This window comes from Centruroides sculpturatus, unplaced genomic scaffold (assembly GCF_000671375.1).
Source record: "Centruroides sculpturatus isolate CEXI.00-Female unplaced genomic scaffold, Cexi_2.0 scaffold76, whole genome shotgun sequence".
NCBI classification, from domain to species: Eukaryota; Metazoa; Arthropoda; class Arachnida; order Scorpiones; family Buthidae; genus Centruroides; species Centruroides sculpturatus.
Genome location: NW_019384451.1, coordinates 1,022,985 through 1,041,351, shown reverse-complemented (window position 1 = coordinate 1,041,351; position 18,367 = coordinate 1,022,985). Strand labels below are relative to the sequence as shown.

Sequence of the window (18,367 nt, the reverse complement as noted above, 5' to 3'; positions counted from 1 at the left end):
ATTATTAATTATATTTTTATTTTTATTATAATTTTGATTAAATGTTGCCAGACCCAGTAATAAAAAATAAATTATTTTGATAATTTTTTTTATTTCTAAATCTAACATTACTTTAAATAACTTGTGTTCATTTTGTATTTCACTTTTCAATAATTATTATTATATTTCAAAATTTGGAATGTTTTAAAATAATTTTATTGAAATAAAATCTGAAATATTTGCTCCACGTTGTTTTGTATTTTCACGTATTACGTTTCAAAAACATGCGAACGCACGACGACATTAATGGTTTGTATTACATTGTTTATAAAATGCAACATAACTGTTTAATTTTAATCCAGCATTACACATAAACGCGGATGCATTTAGGGGGAGTCAAATCGAACAACTTCGACGGGCGAACAGCAGCCGGCCGAACAAAAGTATTTGCGTCGTAAAATTATTGGAAACGCACGCGCGATTTAACTAGTTCGACGACCCAAAGCCGGGGGCCGAATAAGGTCAAGGACGGAAGCGAAGTGACTTTTTCGACTTCCTGTCTAGAAAGTAAAAGAGACCGACGGCCATTTTCATCAGAAAAAAGGAATCGAATTTTATTTTATTTTATTTTTTATGTCGACGATAGAAAGTCCAAGCGTGAGAATCGGAATATTGAACTTTTGACTCCTGACGCGACGCTATATGTTATAAATATATAGGTCAAGGCTGATCTTAACTACATCGTAAACGATATCAATAAAAAGTAACAACGAAGCCGTTGTAATTAAAATGTGTATATCCAGATGTGGCAAGCTTTTTTGCTTTTGCGTCTATTTGTCACGTATGAAAAAAATTGCTATTTAACGTTAAAGGTCATCGAAACTTTACGCTCTAAGGAATTATAAGGGGAGGAAATCGTTAAGAAGCCAAAGAATCTTTCCAAAAAATTGTTTAGGGGAAAAAATGATTTGAAATTATGAACTCTGTTTCGTTTACATTTTTGATACGATAAAGATTGCGGGTTTATCACCTTTTAAAAATATGTGCGCACGAAGAAGATAACTCTTAAAAATGGAGCGGTGCTAAAACGTTAGGCAAAGTATGTTGAAAAATATCCTCCCTTTCACTTTTTTTTATTTTTTTTAAAGATCGTTTCGATGATCAAGCCCTTATTTATTGTTTAACACACGTAACTGGTAATTTCGAAGAGTTACGCCGTAAACGGGGATGTGCCATTTTTTTACCTCTTTTTTTTCTTATGGAAAATTCCTCGAACGTGACGCGAGGAATCAGTAATCGAGTTTGCGGGCGGCCCAGCCGAATAACTAGTTCAAAAATAAACTCAGATTAGTGACGATACTAGCTAGTCTTTAGATAGTAGCGGTCGTGTGAAAATGTTTGCCTTTAGTTTATGTTACGAAGTTATTTCGTAACTTTTGCGATAAAATAAAATTATATAAAATTTTATGAAAATTTCGGGGTTGATTTGTTCGTGAAAATTTAGCTTCCAAAACCTATGGGTTCGTGACATCACGCCTTTCTTCCATTGTTTTTCTAAATATTCGTTTGTGAGGTCACAAAAGGCAATAAAATCGTGAATCAGCTGCCGCATTGTCGATTTTGTTGAATTCGAAAAGGAGACGTGATTATTAAAATATTTCCAAAATTTTTTTAAAGCACTCAAATAAACCGTATATATCTCAAGTGAGGGAGATGATAAAATACGAAGTAGGGAAGAATGTTTCGTCCAATTACCGTATTCGTTATTTCGGTTGCGGCTCGTGCACCTGTTAACACATTTCTAAACACACGAATGTCTGAAAGAGTCATTCACCGCACACCCCCTCACCTAGCAAAATCGCCTAGTCCCACTTCCTCCCGCCCGATATCCTCGTTTTAGTTGTGGTTAACGTGTCGGTTCGTTCGGATTTTTACTTTAAAGCGTAATCTTACATACACAAGGTCGAGTCAGGCACGTGGGCGAGACTGGTTCCCTCCGTTCGAGTTTTACAACTCGATAAAAACCTCTTTTATTCCTTAGTTTATGTAGCAGTAGTGTAAGCGATCGGAAACGTGGGTGAAAGGATAAGAAACGGCGGCCATATCTAATAGGCGACGAGGCCATTTAAGACAGGTAAGCCATTCGTATCCGCATCCTGCCGCTTCTAAACGAGTTAAATGCAGCATCTCGTTTAATATTTATCGTGTTTAGTCGAATCTCTACCCTGTTGTTTTGTGTGTGTATGCCACGCTGCCGACTGGGTGTGGCACGAACTGATTGCACATCCTTTTTCCCGCTTGCCGCTGGTCGAAAAATCTCTTTTAATTGAATTCGTCGATTGATCGATATTTGCGGGAAGGAATTTCATTTCTGTTTTCTAATCGTTTTTTCTCCTCTAATCTGTACCCTTTCCAGAAAGGTGCGCACATTACATGTGTCACGACGTTTGTTTATTATTATTATTAAAAATTTGACGCCCGACCATTACAGAAACCATTCCAGGTGGCGCGATGCGCGATAATTTGTGACGGACGATGTGATTGATGACGATTAAAAAAATAAAGACAGCTGCTAATTGTTAATCGGTTCTTTAACTCGTTATGCGATATCCGTACAGGAAGATCGTCTTTCTGGTTTATTTCAGGTTTAGTATCTTACGATATATACCCGTTTAAATGCGGTTTGATCATCCGCACGAGACCTGTTAGTCCCATTTCGTTTGTTGCTTAGCGATAGTCGCTGACGTCACGTTTTCGACGACGATACTTTAATCGACATTAATTCGGTTCCGAACCATGGAGTCTTTTATTTTCGACACGAAGAATTCGTCACGCGTGGCCTGTACGCGTGCGAATCGAAGTGACTTTATCGGGTTTCTTTCGAACCGCCTGTGGATTTAATTTTGTTTCCCGTCACGTGATTCTCGAATAAGAAGCTTTATCCCCCTAGTCGCCGCTCGAAGTTGAAGGCGGGCGCCACGATTAATAATATAAAAAGGATAAGTTTCCGAAACGGAAGCGACGATTTCCTTTTCCGCATGGGAACCAACATGGACAATAGACGCGAGGAAGCTGAGTATAAGTTCCCACGTCCTTCCCGCGGAAAGGTCTGTGTGTCTGTGTATAGAGTAGAAGCGACACACACGCTTCTGGTATCGAAATAACCGGCTCTCGCAAAGAAAAGAAAAAAAGTGGTGTCTGTATCCCGCAGTTTGATCTTTTTCTTCCTTCCAGTAACGGAAAGCCCGCAAATCCGCCATCCAAGGTTCGCGTATCGTTCTTCGAATCGCAGCGTCCACACTACGTTACAACACCCGAATCTCCCGACGTACCTCTGGACGTCTATCTTCCCGTCATGTCGGCGTCATCGGAAGTGCAATCGCCAAATTACGAAAGGCAGCAGAGGTGAGTATCGTCACTTCCCTCATTTTTAGAAAATAATAATCGGTCGGGATTTTGGATTAAGTCCAGTAGTCGCGTGAAGCGACGTCGCATCTCCCGCGGCAAATCGATGCTCGGCTATAAATAGCGATGCTGCCGGTGAGGGCGCTCGCCTTTTTCTCGTGCGGCGCGCGCGCTAGAACGTCGTTCGGCGGTCGTCCGACGTAACGAACACGTCGTTATAGCCCGATGACCCAAGATATGGCCGCTGTGGACGCTCGACTTCACGTCTACTACGTGATGGTCCCGAGGAAAGGGTGAGTGAGTAAGCATTTCTTCGCCGACCGGACGACGGGGATGGCGAGTCACAACATGGCCGCCAAGCAGAAGTGACGCAGCATCGCAATTCCGGATTCTTCCGTCGGTTTCGTCCCACGTCTCCGACTGAACGGCTAATTACGGGAGGGGGAGGCCGGACGACGCCTCGCGCCCCACCCCCTCCAATTACGTATTCAACGACGCGGAGACGTTCGTTACGCGAAAATGTCAAATGATGTTGCGTTAACAAATTGCGTGCGGGAGGAGTCGATTGTCTGCTGCCGACATCCTTCTCTCGACGCCTAAGAGGGCGATCGCGACGACTTATTTCCGGCCTAACGAGCGTGTTAACGAGTGTTCTTGTGTTATTACTCGGCTTCTTTATTGTACTGTGTCGAACAGGGACTCTCGCCACGTTAGATTTAAGCATGATTTGTTAATTTAGGCAGTTGGTCTGAGACCTTGCAGCAGATTATAATTATTTTCCTCTCTTTTCCAGCGTCGACGGCGGAATCGACAATCCGTTCCGGCCAGACGGAGAGCTGAGCCGCGAGGCCGACACCATTGTCAGCCTCATAAAGGAAGGCAAGCCCATCACGCCCGTTGGGAGCGGGCCGGAGGTGCCTGTTCCTACCACCGAGTCGCGGGAGGTTCTGTCGGCACCGGAGGAACAGACGGACCACGTTGCTGGAGGGGTCTCTGAGATGGTGGATGGGGGTGGCGCGGTCCCAGCTGGGACCGGGACTGGCACCGGCACCCCAGACTGCGGAAAGGCGGGTGCCAACGGCAGCGCGCCAAAGGATGCGGGGCCGGCGGAGCCCGGTGTGGTGGAGGTCCGTCGCGGGATCGTCGCGCCGCCCTCTGATGCCCCACAAGTGGAGCAGGTGGTCATAAAGAAAAAGCCAAAGTGTAAGTGTTGCGTGATTCAGTAATGAGAGATCGAGAGACTGGCTTTCTTCGGACGCGCGTCCCGCGAGAGGCGGGGCGTCGGTCGTACTCTGCGACGCTTTCAACTGTCGAGACGAGTCGTCTTTGTGGTTTTGTATTTTGTACGTGGCAGACTTTTTAGTTTGGTTTCTAGAAGGGATGGCGGAGAGGACGTCCACGTCGAACAACCCGTTGCCGTGGAGTGCCTCTCCCAGTATCGATTTTGTTTGATCCGGTGGCCTTATGGCATTGCGGTGAGCTTAATCCGAAAGTACGGCTTATTGGAATAATAATAAAGTAATGGCATCACCACAAGAAACTCGTGATTTTATAAATCACTCTTAATCTTTGTATTTTTAAGTATTTATGTGCATTGTCAGCACAGAATTTAACTATCGGTTCCCGTTGCTTAGCTATCCCGACATTTTATTTGTGTGCCTTTATTACAATATATATACATACATAAAAATACATTCGTACATATATATAATATATATATGCAGGCTGAAATTGAAGTGCATTCTAGTAGGAAAATTAATTTTTTAATTCAAAACTGTAATGTATGTCAAGAAACGGATGGAGACATCCGACTGGTCGAATTTTGAACACAACAGACATATTTTTCTTTTTTAATATCTTTGTTATCTGTTTGAATAAATTTCATCCAGACAGACTGCAATTATTAAATAAATATCCTTCACTTAAAAACAGATGCTGGAAAATCATTAACTTTTACAAACCATTAAAACGTGCATTTACGGTGTAAATAGTTTACATATTACTTTTGCTACATAGAAAGCCATCTATTTTCGGTGACAGAATTTTTACCAGACCCACAGTGGAAGACCGCACGCAGTTTACTGAGGGGCGCAAGACACCGTATACGAAAAAACCTTTGGGACGAAACCCCCGAGTGCCCGACGCACCCAAGCCATAATATGCAGCAGGCTAACATAAGGCAGACTATTGAATACTTTCAAAAATAACAATGTTTTTTTTTGTTAATGGCTATGCGCGTCCACAACCTGTCGGCGATAAGATCCCCAAATGCAGCATTTAAGATTAGAGTAAATGTACGGTTGTGAATTTTTACTGCAGATATATTTATAAAAAAAAGCAGGTGTAATTTTGTAAATACAAACTTTTTTCGATTTAGTCACGTTTTGATATGTTTAAATACAGTTTAGTCTTTTGTTTTTTTTTAAATACATATATATATATATATGAATGGGTTATAAAAAGTGATTATTTATCTGGGATTTGTACCATATAGAAAAGTATTTATTTAAATTTTTTGCTACAAATTTTTTTGTTGTTTTTGAAATGTGTGTAGACTATTGCATAGGCCATATTTTTTATTTACTCTAAAATCATAGACGATTGTAAGAACATAGTTCCTGTTATTTGTTGCCATGTCAATTTAATTTATTTTTATGCTCGAGTGCTTAAGACTCTGTTGACGTATTCTTAATTATATTCTGTTCCATACTTTTTCCGAGTAGCCTGACACTTTTTGTGGATTGCAATGTCTGCAATCTCAAAAACTGGTCATTTTTGTCCCTTTTCCTCTGTCGGTTGTTCTTTGCACAACTTTTATGGACAGACGGTGAGATTGTCGCCACTGTTAGTTTATGTTTCTTTTGAGTGACAAAATTTTATGGTGCGGCTGGAAAATTTTTTAATGTAGATTATGGTGTAAATTATTTGCACTGGAAATTATTTATCAATAAATTTGAAACTAATGCATGAAGATTTTTCTAAATGAAAATCAACTAGTCACTCAAGTTAATGAAAAATTACTTAGCAATTGTATAATATACAAAAGATAAATGTAAAATTGATGTTTGCAGAAATATTTCTATGCGAGCGATGATCATCTGGCTATGTTTCTTATACGTATAAAAATATATATATATATACACATAAATACATGCAGAACTATTCATGATGTAATGGGGAAGGCATCAGAAATTTAACCAGGAGAAGAAACTGCTAATGCTCTGACAAAATATGGGCTTAACGTAGCATTAGATTCAGTCACCTCTGGATATTCCCGTAGCCAGATACTGCAACTCGCGCACGTGACGACTGAAGTATCTCGCGCCACAGACGAAAAATTACTTTCCAAGCAAAACCATCCAACGCGTCCCCGTGAAATATGTTCCTTTTATCTGTATCCATTATTGACAATAGATAAAATTATGTAAATTTCAATTGCTTGCAATTGCTTTCATTCTGTTTGGAATAAAAAAGGTATCTATGACTCTCTAAGCTGCTTGTTAATCTTATTTCAATGTATGTACTAATTTGGAAAACAATACAAATGCCACATACTAAATGTTCAAATATCATTTATAAAACATAACATGCCCCTGCAAAAGCTGTTTCACTGCAACACACCAATGTTCTATAGTGAAGGAATTTAAAGATAGTAATTGCCATTAACAAATGCCAAACTGTGCACGTAAAAACAGCAGCAAAATTTGTTAAAATTGCCAACAATAATTATAGTTTTTCAATATTAAATATAAAAATTTATTTTAAACAACATTACAATATATAAGCAATAAAAACCATTATACAATTGATTTTTTTTATAATACATTGTGGTTTTATCTGCTGTATTTTTACCAAAGTAGCACCAGAATACTTAATTTTTTGACATCTTAATTCCATTTAGTTTGGTGAGTGTTTAACAAAACAATGCAACTTTTTATCTTCCAAATTTATCTCTAAAACTTCTGCTTAAAGTCTCTTGATATTTATTTAAATATTTTTAAAATTCTTGTGCAAATATAATTTAACAACAACAACAACTATACAAACTTGCAAAATGTGGGTTGCTCTTTCATAAGTTAAGTTGACCTTTTAACAAATTCACTAAATATCAATATATATTATTTCTTTGATATACTGTGCCATGGCTTCTGTGTTGCAATGTCTCCAAATATCAAATTTAAATAAAAGACTTAATTCTGATATTCGGAATATATGACATTTATTGAAATCTTACGAATCTCGGCCCCCTGGCAAGACGCGATCTCTTTATGTAGACCACCACAAGTATCATGATCAGGACCAGCAGTGACAGAGTGCATCCAATGAGAATGTTACGGGATGAGGCAGAATTGGGCCGCTTGCGTGTGTCTTGTGGTGCTGCAGGTTCACGGAATGGTACCGGAGTGGTGGTCTCGATGATGCTCCTGATTTGCTGCTCTGGTATTTTCACGCAACTGCTGTAGTTATGGTGATTTTGGAAAGAGATTGCACACAGATGCAGTCTTATGCAGATTTTGTCGCAGAGACCATTATCCTTTCCAACTGTTGTGAAGTTGTAATACTTTTCAAAGAAACCCGGTTTTGTTTTCAGCTTCTTGAACAGTTCTTCGAGAGACCGAGTGGTCACGTCTTCCAATTCATATTCTTTTGTGAAAGTGTAAAACAATTTCCAAGTGAATTCAGAAGAGTCATTCTCTTGATTGTCAAGTTTCTGTAAAAAATTTCTTAATGCTGCATAATCATATACAGTTAATCGATATTTTAATTACAATTACTTACTCTGTCAAAAAGGTTGTTTGCCTTTGTTAAATTCAAGAAGAAGTGATCATAATCTAAAATTTTACCATCCTGTCTGTTGTAGTAATAAAGCCGAATAGATGGATTGGGAGAGATGCTCACTCCCTTCATACTGGGTTCTATACTGTGCCAGGGTGTTATTGACGATGACAGTAACATGGATGACGTAATCTGATCTGAAAAAGATCATTGGTATAGGCTTTTAATACTGTAAATTTTGCAAGTAACAAGTATAAATAAGCAATGAACATATTTGTTATTATTTATTCAGATTGTTATTTCATTTGGCTTTGAAATTTCCAACAACTTAATCTAGTCAATGAGCAATTATTTTTATACTTTATTTGATAAACAAGGAGTTAAAATTTTTGACTCAACACTAAAAATGTAGCATAAAAATAACCTGTAAGAATTCAAAAAGGAATTTCAATCAGTTACAAAAAATATTCTACATTTCTGTTGTTTGCTCATGATGTTTAAGTTTCATTAATGCATATTAACAATAACTATTGTTATATGGAAGATTCCATCAAATAAAACAAAATTCCAATAAACCATATCCAAGAGTAGAAATATTTGGCAGTTAAAGTTTGTATGTAGCCTCAACCTTCCAAATCTAGTGTTTCTGTCTTGTAGTACATCGAGATACAACGGGTAATACACAAATGTGTTCTGATGATAATTAAGGGAATTTTAAATTTACATTAAAAGTTTACATTATATATGGCAAAAATAGACTGGATTAGACAAAAAGACTAAAGTCTGAAAATCAACTCCTTAAACAATTGTTATAATAATGTTTTATACATTCTTACTATATTTGGGCAGCATAATTGCTGCAACTGGTAAGCACAAGGTAACTATAAATACACACCATTTTCACAAAACTGAATGGAACAAATATTGCCACACATTCCTTGCTAATAATGGCAAATTATCATGGTTATTATAGTGATTGGATAAAGTGCACTAAGGGTCAATTTTATTGCAAAATTTGAATTCTTGTCCGTTTCAAGGAGGCATTAACTATCATGACCACCAGAATATCATCATGTCACGTAATTCCTCCCAGTCTTATCAATGTGACAATAAAGGATAATTTTTTTTAACAACATATTTTTAAAAATGGCAAACACCATGTTGGTCGCATTTGGAATTAAACTATTAAGACAAAAGCTTTCAGGGATTGTATTTGTTTCATTTTTTAAGTGACCAACATATGATTTTAATATATTTGCAAACTGATTTTACTTACAGTAAAGTATGGAGATTTCACATTGAATACAACAATCATTAATACAGTCATTACTCAATTCTTTAAACTAACAGTGACAATATTAAACAAGTGAAGAATTTTATTTAAAAAACTCATAACTTTAAGCTCAAGCAGAAATTAATCTCAGAATGAGAAGAAACAGAACATCCTGTTTGATATTCTGTTTCTTCTGTTATGAGTTGCAAAAATTTCTAGCAGTTAATCTTTGAGGAATTAGGAGAATTTAGTATGGCAGTTGAAGCAATTCAAATAATTATTGTCTTGAGGCTTTTCAAGTCAAGTTTTATTTTAAAACAATAATATAGAAAATAATTACCTCAAATGTTGTAATCTATTCTATTATTTTTAATAAAAGATTTTCATTGTCTTTATTGTAAAAGTCAGTGTGAAGCAAGTGAAGTTTTAGCTTAAGATAAAATATATAATGACATCCAATTAGATTAGATAAAAATATATCAAGAATAATAGTTTGTTTTAAATATAAAATTTTGAAATAGAATCGAGGTGGTCATTGGATGACATCAATTTGAATTTAAGGACACCAGAATCTATTGTTTTTTTTTTTTATTTTCTAGAATTCTTTGCTTTTAATTTCTTTTACAGTTATTATTTTTGATTACTATTAAATAAGCACAAATTTCAAAAACAGAATCTTTATCTGAATAATCAATACGTTTTTAAAATTAATTTGGGCAATTAGTAGTTATACATTATATTTTAACCTTTTAAAGATTCTAACAGCAGTAGCTAAGTTTTTTCACAAATAACTTTAGTTTACTTTTTAGTAAAAATGATTACCCATAATATTTATAGACCTGTTTTTAAAGACTTATTATTTATAAAACAATAATAATAATAAATATTTCATAATACAGAATGCAATATATAATATAATATAAAATACTTTTATATAAAATATTCTACAGTTCTCTTTCTGAAAAATGTTGGAGGAGGTCACAGAAGACCAGTAACAGCTACAGATCTATGTGCCACCATGACACAATATAACATATTTTTGCATTAAAACAGTGGTTCCCAATTAGTTTTTCCTGCATATCACTTCAAGAAAGAGCTCAAACTTGCATACCCCTTATAGCAGAAATTCATATTAATCCATACTAATATTATAAATTCGAAGATAATTCTGTCTGTCTGTCACTTTTTCATGTCTAAACCGCTGAACAGGTTTTAATAAAATTTGGCACAGAGATAGCCTGCATGTTGCAGATGGACATAGGCTACATTTTACTGCGAGAAAATATCTTACTCCCACGAGAAAATTTGATATAATGCGGGCGAAGCTGTGGGTAGACAGCAAGTGATAAATAGATAAGTTTTTTTTACATTTATTACCTTTAAAATACAATTCTAATAATAATGAAAATAACATAAGGTTATTTAATTTTAATGTGACAAATGTGCACAATTTTCTTTGCACAACTTTGTAAAATCTGGTTGCTTTTTGGTCAGCTTCAGTCTCAAGTTATCTTCGAGTTGAAGTCGGTGACAATGTTTAGTTTTCATGTTTGTCATGGCTGAAAGTCTGCTCTTGCAGAGGTATGTCGTGCAAAATGGTAGAAAATATTTTATTGCCGCTTCGCTGACATGATGATGATGATAATTGTACAATTAACACAAATTGTGTTAATTGTACAATTTTTGTTTCTTGCTCAAGAATTTCATTTAGGTATTGTCACAAATGCATTTTTTGATGAAATTTTGAGAATATATTTAGTTATAAATAAAAGAATTTGTGCATTCGACATCATGTTGTAAATTGCCAAATTTTTGATGGTCCACCAATTATTTTTTTGATTGCTTCATCTCATGCATTCAAATTTTAAATCCACCAATTTTAGATTGCTGCACGTACCCCTTCATGCAATTTCGTGTACCCCTCGGGGTACGCCTACCATTAATTGGGAACCATTGCTTTAAAACAAATGTGATAGAATCTATATGTATAAAGAAGTAATGAATTAATGTCCCTGAAGGTGGACTAGAGGTGGGGAGATCTGCACCGATTTTTCAATTAATCTTCTATTGGAATAGTCTGTGCAACGATTTACGTAACATATCGAGTTATGAAATCTTCAGAAAAAAATGTAAAAAATGGAAAACTAACTTAAGATGCAATGATATTTGTTCTTAATTAATTTTCTTTCTCAGCTCGCGTCCTGTTTTTTTTTTTTTTTTTTTTTTGTTGGTTTTGTTGATTTTTGCTGTAAGATGCTTGTAAAAGACCAACCTGGCCACAGTGTCTTTTGAGAAATAAAATAAAAATATAAACACACTATTAAAGAATATCACAAAAGGTAAATAAGACTATCACTTAGAAAAGCTAGAAAAATAATTTTTTCAGGAACTGATGCAAGTTTTCCCTCTATAGTATCATCTACAAAATCTCTGTAATCATTTACATTTATTTTGAATTTCAAAACTTCATTTAATCAATCTAATTTTCTTTCACTTTACATTCACAGTGAAGTTAATTTTTCATAGGGCCAAGAGGATTCATCTAACAAATCTAGTAGTACAACCAGTGAAGAATCAATAAACTTACACTGGAGTTTATTTTTAAATATTTCTTCTTCATTCAAGAAGAAAAGACAATGAAATTATATTTAGGAAAATTTTTCTTAGAGAGATAGAAAAATATTGAATGTGTGTTACTTTGTGTAGTTCTAATTCAGAAAACATTGTATTTTTATTGTTATTAGAACTGTATGATTAAATAGAAGTCATAGCTTTTAATATGTAAAACTGTTTATCCTTCATTATCCATTCATTAAGAATTTTAACAACCAGCTCACTAAATTTTAAAAAAATGGTAACAACAGACTTGCACAAGCCAGTTCCAACACACCACTTGTTACAGTACATTGTCTTAACAGTATGACTTTATTCCAAAGAAGTGGCAAAGTATCACTATGGCTCTTAGAACAAGTATATATTTTAATTTTTAATACAGACATAGTATATGCATCAAACTTACATATCACAATCATGGAAGGTGTTAATAAACAGCATAGATTTTTTTAAATATATGAAGAAAACTGATGATGGAATGTATGGTCAAAAACATTTTATCAATAAAAAACAAGTATTTCCTAAACTAAGAGTGGTAACTTGTTACAATTTATTAATTTTTTGTTATATATTTAGCATATTGAATGATTTTAATTTAAATTTCAACAAGGATATCTTGGGATAAACATGGATATTACGTTAAATATATATAATACTGTAATTTAATTTCATGTTAATTGATTTTAGTAAGAAAAAATTATTTTGCAGAAGAATAAGATATTTCCAATGTCATTCTAACTGAATTTAATTATGCTTATTTTAATAGTCATATGCATAATGAAATTGATTACTTTTTATTTATTCTGTAATGGAAAAGGGGAGACTGTAAATTACCAGTATGTATGTGCATTTCAGAATAATGGATTAATTCCATGTCCTACAATTTTAAAGTTAAAATTAAAAGCAGCACATAACATCCATAAACATTATTAATATTTGTAATACAAGAATTACATTAACCCATTTTCAAAATTAATGCTAAAAATGATTTAATTCTGAAAATGAGAATGAGAAAAAAATGATTAGATTAAGTTGTGAATGGTTTTACATTTACAGTTCAGTTAAATTATATATTCTGTGGATGACAAAAAGTTTAAAATTAATATATTGAAAAATTTGGAATTCATGTCAATATTATTAAACAGCAAAATAATAATTTAAATATATATAAATTACAATTATTTTGTTGTATATATATATAGAATAAGATGATTTAGTTTTCAAAACATTCTTTCAAACATGAATCTGTCAGCAATCCAGATATGTTGTGCCTACTTTCAAGACTCAAAATTCGACAAAATCAGTTGGATAAAACCAAAGGTAGATGTATAACCTATAACAAGCTGGAAGTCAATATAGACAAAAAGAATTCAATCACTAATTATCTATAATTTATTATTATTATTTTTTAATTTCAAATATTTGTGATATTTTATATTCTGTTATAAATGAATATTAGCAATACATTTTTAAAAAATTGTATTTCAATGATATTCACACAAAAGATCTTCACACTGAAATCTTCATGTAATCAAATCAGAAACATAAATACAAGATACTGTAAGATGAGTTCCCAACCTTGTGCCCAACATGTGCCAGTGAGCTATTTACATGCACCTGCAGCAAAGTGTTGAAATAATATTAAAAAAAATAAATCTTAAAAATAAACAAAATAAAAAGTTACTTTGGTTTTTAAAATCTTGCTAGATGTAGTGAGAAATGCACTAAATTGGCTGCACTTGGGCTACACTGACCTCTGTCTAATCCGTCACGCCTATAATAATCAAGTAACCAATTGTGACTCTATTGTATTAGTAGTATGTATTGTCACTGCATGCTGTCGTTGTAAACTCGTACTGTTGTCATCACATGCTATCGTTGTATTGTGGTTTTTTTTTGTATATAAACATTTTACCCCAAAATGAGTAATCCAAGTAAAAAACAATTAACCTATCTTTTTAACAAAGATTGGAAAGAAGACTACTTTGTTATCGAAAGTAAGGAGTAATGTATTTGCTTAATATGAAACAGCATTGTGTCAGTGGCAAAAAAATACAACGTTGAACATCGTTACAAAACCAATCACAGTTCTTTTGAGATTAGTTATATGTCTAAGTTACAAAAAAGAAAATTTAATCATCTAAAATCTGGAATATTTACCCAGCAGGCATTTTTACCAGCCATAAAAATAAAAATGCCAGTATTGCTTCCATTAAAATTTCTCATTTGTTGGAAAAAAAAATCATTTCTAGAAAGTGAACTAATGAAGGATCATTTCTCATTGGAGCTGACTCATTATTTGAAGGATTTTCTAATAAGCTAAAATTACTGCAGCAATACAAGATTTGCTGTTATCAAACAATAGAAGTACAAGAAGAATCCAGGCGATTTCAATAGATTTACAAAGTCAGTTGAAAAATGATTTGGAAGAATGTGAGTATTTCTCATCACAATTAAATGAGTCAACAGATATAGCAGATACAGCACAATTGGCAGTAATGATAAGAATGTTATTCAGTGATTTTAGTGTGAAAGAAGAAGTATTAAAGTTACTACCAATGCAAGGGCAAACAACGGGTGAAGGTATTCATAATATCTTTAAAAATTACTCAACAGAAATTAGTATGCCTTTACACAAGTTATTAGCAATAATTACTGAGGGTGCACCAGCAATAGTGGGCTGCAATAATGAATTCATTTCCCATTGCAAGAAAGATGAATTCTTTCCGAACTTTATATATTATCACAGCATCATACATCAAGAATCATTATGTACCAAAATAATATTATTTGAATGTAGTTGATTCGTTTTTTGAAACCGTGTTTTCGTATTTATTTACTATTGTTTACAGTTTCAAAAAACGAATCAACTACAAGTTTAGTTATAGAAACAGCGATTTCCATCTATAGAAAGAAATATACAGTTCAACAAATGGATACTACTCAACTGAATAAAGTGGATAAACGCCAAGTGTTTTAATAATAACACAGTCTTGTGTTCAATAGTAAATAAATTATTTGAATGTGTTATGAATGTTGTTATTAAATTAATTAAGAAAATTCGAGCAAATCCTTTATCACACAGATTGGTCCTTTTCTACAAGCGCTTTAAACAATCTTCTCAAGCTGACCTTATCTTACATACAGATATAAGATGGTTACAAGTAAAGGCAAAGCACTTGGATGAATTTTTGATCTTTTGGAAGAGATGAAAAAATTCTTATTTCAAAATGTCAAACATTTGAACAATTAGATAACCTATAATGGTTGATGGACTTGGATTTAACTGACATATGTAAAAAATTGAGCAGTTTAAACCTGGATTTCCAGGGAAAAAATAAACATCTAGCTGAAATGATTAGCTCTATAAAAGCATTCAAAGCCAAAATATAGTTTTAAATAAATAATCTGTCGAAAAATTCTCTTGTACACTTTCCAAAGATGAAAAAAGTGACTGGTGAAGATAATTTTGACCCAACATTATTTATTACTCGTATTAAAAAATTTTTGGAACAGTTTGAAAGTAGGTTCCAGCAATTTACTATTATCGAACCTGTGGCTACATTTTTTAAAAATCTTTTTACTACACAAATAGAAATTACTGAAACTGCTAAATTTATACCAGAACTTCAAGAAGAAACAATGAAAACTGAAGAGATTTTCGATTTTCAAAATGACATCATATTAAAATCTCACGATATGGATGAAAACTTTTGGAATTTAGTTGATCATAAAGAGTATAATCTTTTGAAAAAGGAACCTTCAAAATCAAACCCGTTTTAATTCTACATATTTGTGTGAATCTTTATTTTCCACCAAAATATAAAATCAAAAATCAGATCTCAACTTACTAATGCCAACTTTGAAGATTGTTTATGATTGGGATTATCATCTTACACTTCTAACTGTGAGAAATTAGCAAATGAAATGCAATGTCAAAGATTGCACTAATTTGGCTTTTATAATAAATATATAATATGTTATAGTAAATATATGTTATAAATGCATATTATAATAAAGGACATACTATTTAATTTTTTTAAAAATCCAATTTATGCCCGCCACTATTTTTTGTAATCTCAAATGTGCTCGCACTACAAAAAAGGTTGGGAACCTCCTGCTGTAAGATATGGACAAATAGTTGTTTGACCAAATGAGATATTTAATGTTTCTTCATATTTAATTTCTGTATTAAAAATAAATCTTTAATGTGATTAACAATTTTTATATTTGATTTATTTTGATGCAAGATTATATTTATTTACGATGTTTTGTTAAACAGTTTTGGTATTAGAAATGTGCATATACTTGACACATTAGATGGAATTGTACAAAAATAAGAAAAAAATCCAATATCAGTTTTGGATGTTGGAGCTGTGGCTATCAAAATTCTACAATTACGAAACCATTGGAGAAACCAGATGTGCAGGATTGAATCAAATTGTTTAATGGCACTAGACCTCTTGGGCCAAACTGCTGTATGACCAATTGGAAATGTTAAAATGTATTTGTTGGCGGGTTATATTATGCAAAATGCAGTAAATAAAGTTGATTAAAAACAGACTATGTTGTGGGAAATTTGTATAGAAATTATTGAAATGATAAGGATATAGTGTGGTACTTTGCCAAAATTTTGCTCAAAGCTGCAGATTTTTTAAAAATTTAACTCTGACCTGAATTTAATTACAATTAGTAGTTCATGTCTGCTAAGTTAATACAGTATATTGGATTTTAGCTTCATTCACTAATTTGATTAATACAAAATACTCGTTTTGAATTTGGCTATAAATCAACAAATTCAGATAAAAACTATAATATTTTTTTATAACTATATAGTTTATATATATAAATATAACTATTATAACTATATAGTTTTGAGAAAAATGGAAATTAATATGTAGATTTGATAAACCCCTATGATTTGATGAATGAATGAAAAAACTAAGGGTTATTAGCATCATATAAATGATACATACAGGAATTAAACTTATGTAATTGGTTGTGTCAAAAAATTACAATAAGAACTTTTCAATAATTTATAAAATGTGTTTAAATCTATGTTGACTGGAAAAAATTTGACATGAAAATAATTATAACTAAAATATAATTAACAGATTTTCAAAATTGCATTCCTAACAGCTGTTTGAAGTAATATGCATAATTTAGATGTTCTTCTCATGCACCACAACAGAACCAGTTTATATTATTGTATACGTAAAAAATGCTGTATGTTAGCTATTTTCTATCTACAACATTCTTTAATTTAAACAGGTTTTCAGACTATTTGTACTTGGCCAGAGATTTGACATTTACACAACTGATAATACTGAACCAAAATCACTCATCACTGTTTTATTCATCAAAAAATCCTCTGGACAATCAGTAAAATCATTTGAAGACAATGATGACAACTGATTGATGAAAAGAATGTAAATAGTCACAAATAATTATGGACTGTGCATACAATTCCATAATTATTATTGCACACATAAATAAGCATTGATATTGGCATAAGCTGGAATTAGACAGTAACTAGAGAGACATAAAATACCTTATGTACTTTTACAGCAAATTACTCTCTATTCAAACTAACAGTTTTGGATTTATTAATAAGAAAAAAACCTGATGAAGGCTTATTAATAAAGCCAAAAACTTTAGTTTGATTAAAGAGTAATTTGCTGGAAAAGTACATAGGGTATTTTGTGTATCTCTAGTTATAAATAAGCAATACATAGCTTAGAAGATTTTAGACAGACAAATCTTGTCTCCATTGTACAATAATGTTAAAATTGTACAACTAAAATACAGATGGAGATCCCACATTAGAGAAAATTCACTTGTAACTGTCAAAAATTATATTTTAGTGTTAATTCATAGCAGATTTTGGATTTGAACTGTTCTTTTGTGGAATACAGTCAGGCATGTGTGGTTAACACTTGTATTAATATAAAGTATGTTAAGATACTGTTAACATTCGTCTTGTATAGAGTACTAGCTGTGCCCGCGGTTTTGCCCGCGTGGAATTCAGTTTGTAACTATAACAGTATCAGTTAGATGATATCTTTTAATTTATATGAATGTTTTAGGAATGCATACAGGACAAAAGATATTCATTATTTTAATTGAGAACAAATAGGCAAATGTTCAGCACAAGTTCAGACACATGCATTGCATATCTCGCTGACCACGCGACTGCACCGTGCAGTTACCTATATCGTATACACACACGTTTGCCCCTCACCACCTGCTGACACCAAAAATATAACACTTACCTAATGATATCTTTTAATTTTATATGAATGTTTAATGGAATAATATACA

At 33.2% G+C, this 18,367-nt stretch overlaps 2 protein-coding genes across 3 annotated transcripts in view; one reads left to right on the top strand and one right to left on the bottom strand.

Annotated features, from left to right (window-relative positions):
- Positions 1-6,876, top strand: part of LOC111620565 — a 23,249-nt gene extending 16,373 nt beyond the window's left edge. Inside the window, exons 1-3 of one of the 2 annotated variants that reach the window (XM_023362512.1) lie at positions 2,137-2,624; positions 3,214-3,384; positions 4,178-6,876. In XM_023362512.1, the coding sequence (XP_023218280.1) occupies positions 2,581-2,624; positions 3,214-3,384; positions 4,178-4,610 (648 nt within the window). In that variant the 5' untranslated portion in view covers positions 2,137-2,580 and the 3' untranslated portion in view covers positions 4,611-6,876. Of the gene's footprint in view, positions 1-2,136; positions 2,625-3,213; positions 3,385-4,177 lie in introns of those variants that run through there. The other variant, XM_023362511.1, reaches the window with a different exon arrangement.
- A 240-nt stretch (positions 6,877-7,116) lies between these two features.
- The window catches only part of LOC111620564 (acid sphingomyelinase-like phosphodiesterase 3b), a 129,773-nt gene continuing 118,522 nt past the window's right edge, over positions 7,117-18,367 (bottom strand). The window contains exons 6-7 of the mRNA XM_023362509.1: positions 8,164-8,357; positions 7,117-8,095 (exon numbers count right to left, since the gene is read on the bottom strand). Of these exons, the coding sequence (XP_023218277.1) occupies positions 7,604-8,095; positions 8,164-8,357 (686 nt within the window). The 3' untranslated portion in view covers positions 7,117-7,603. The remainder of the gene's footprint in view (positions 8,096-8,163; positions 8,358-18,367) is intronic.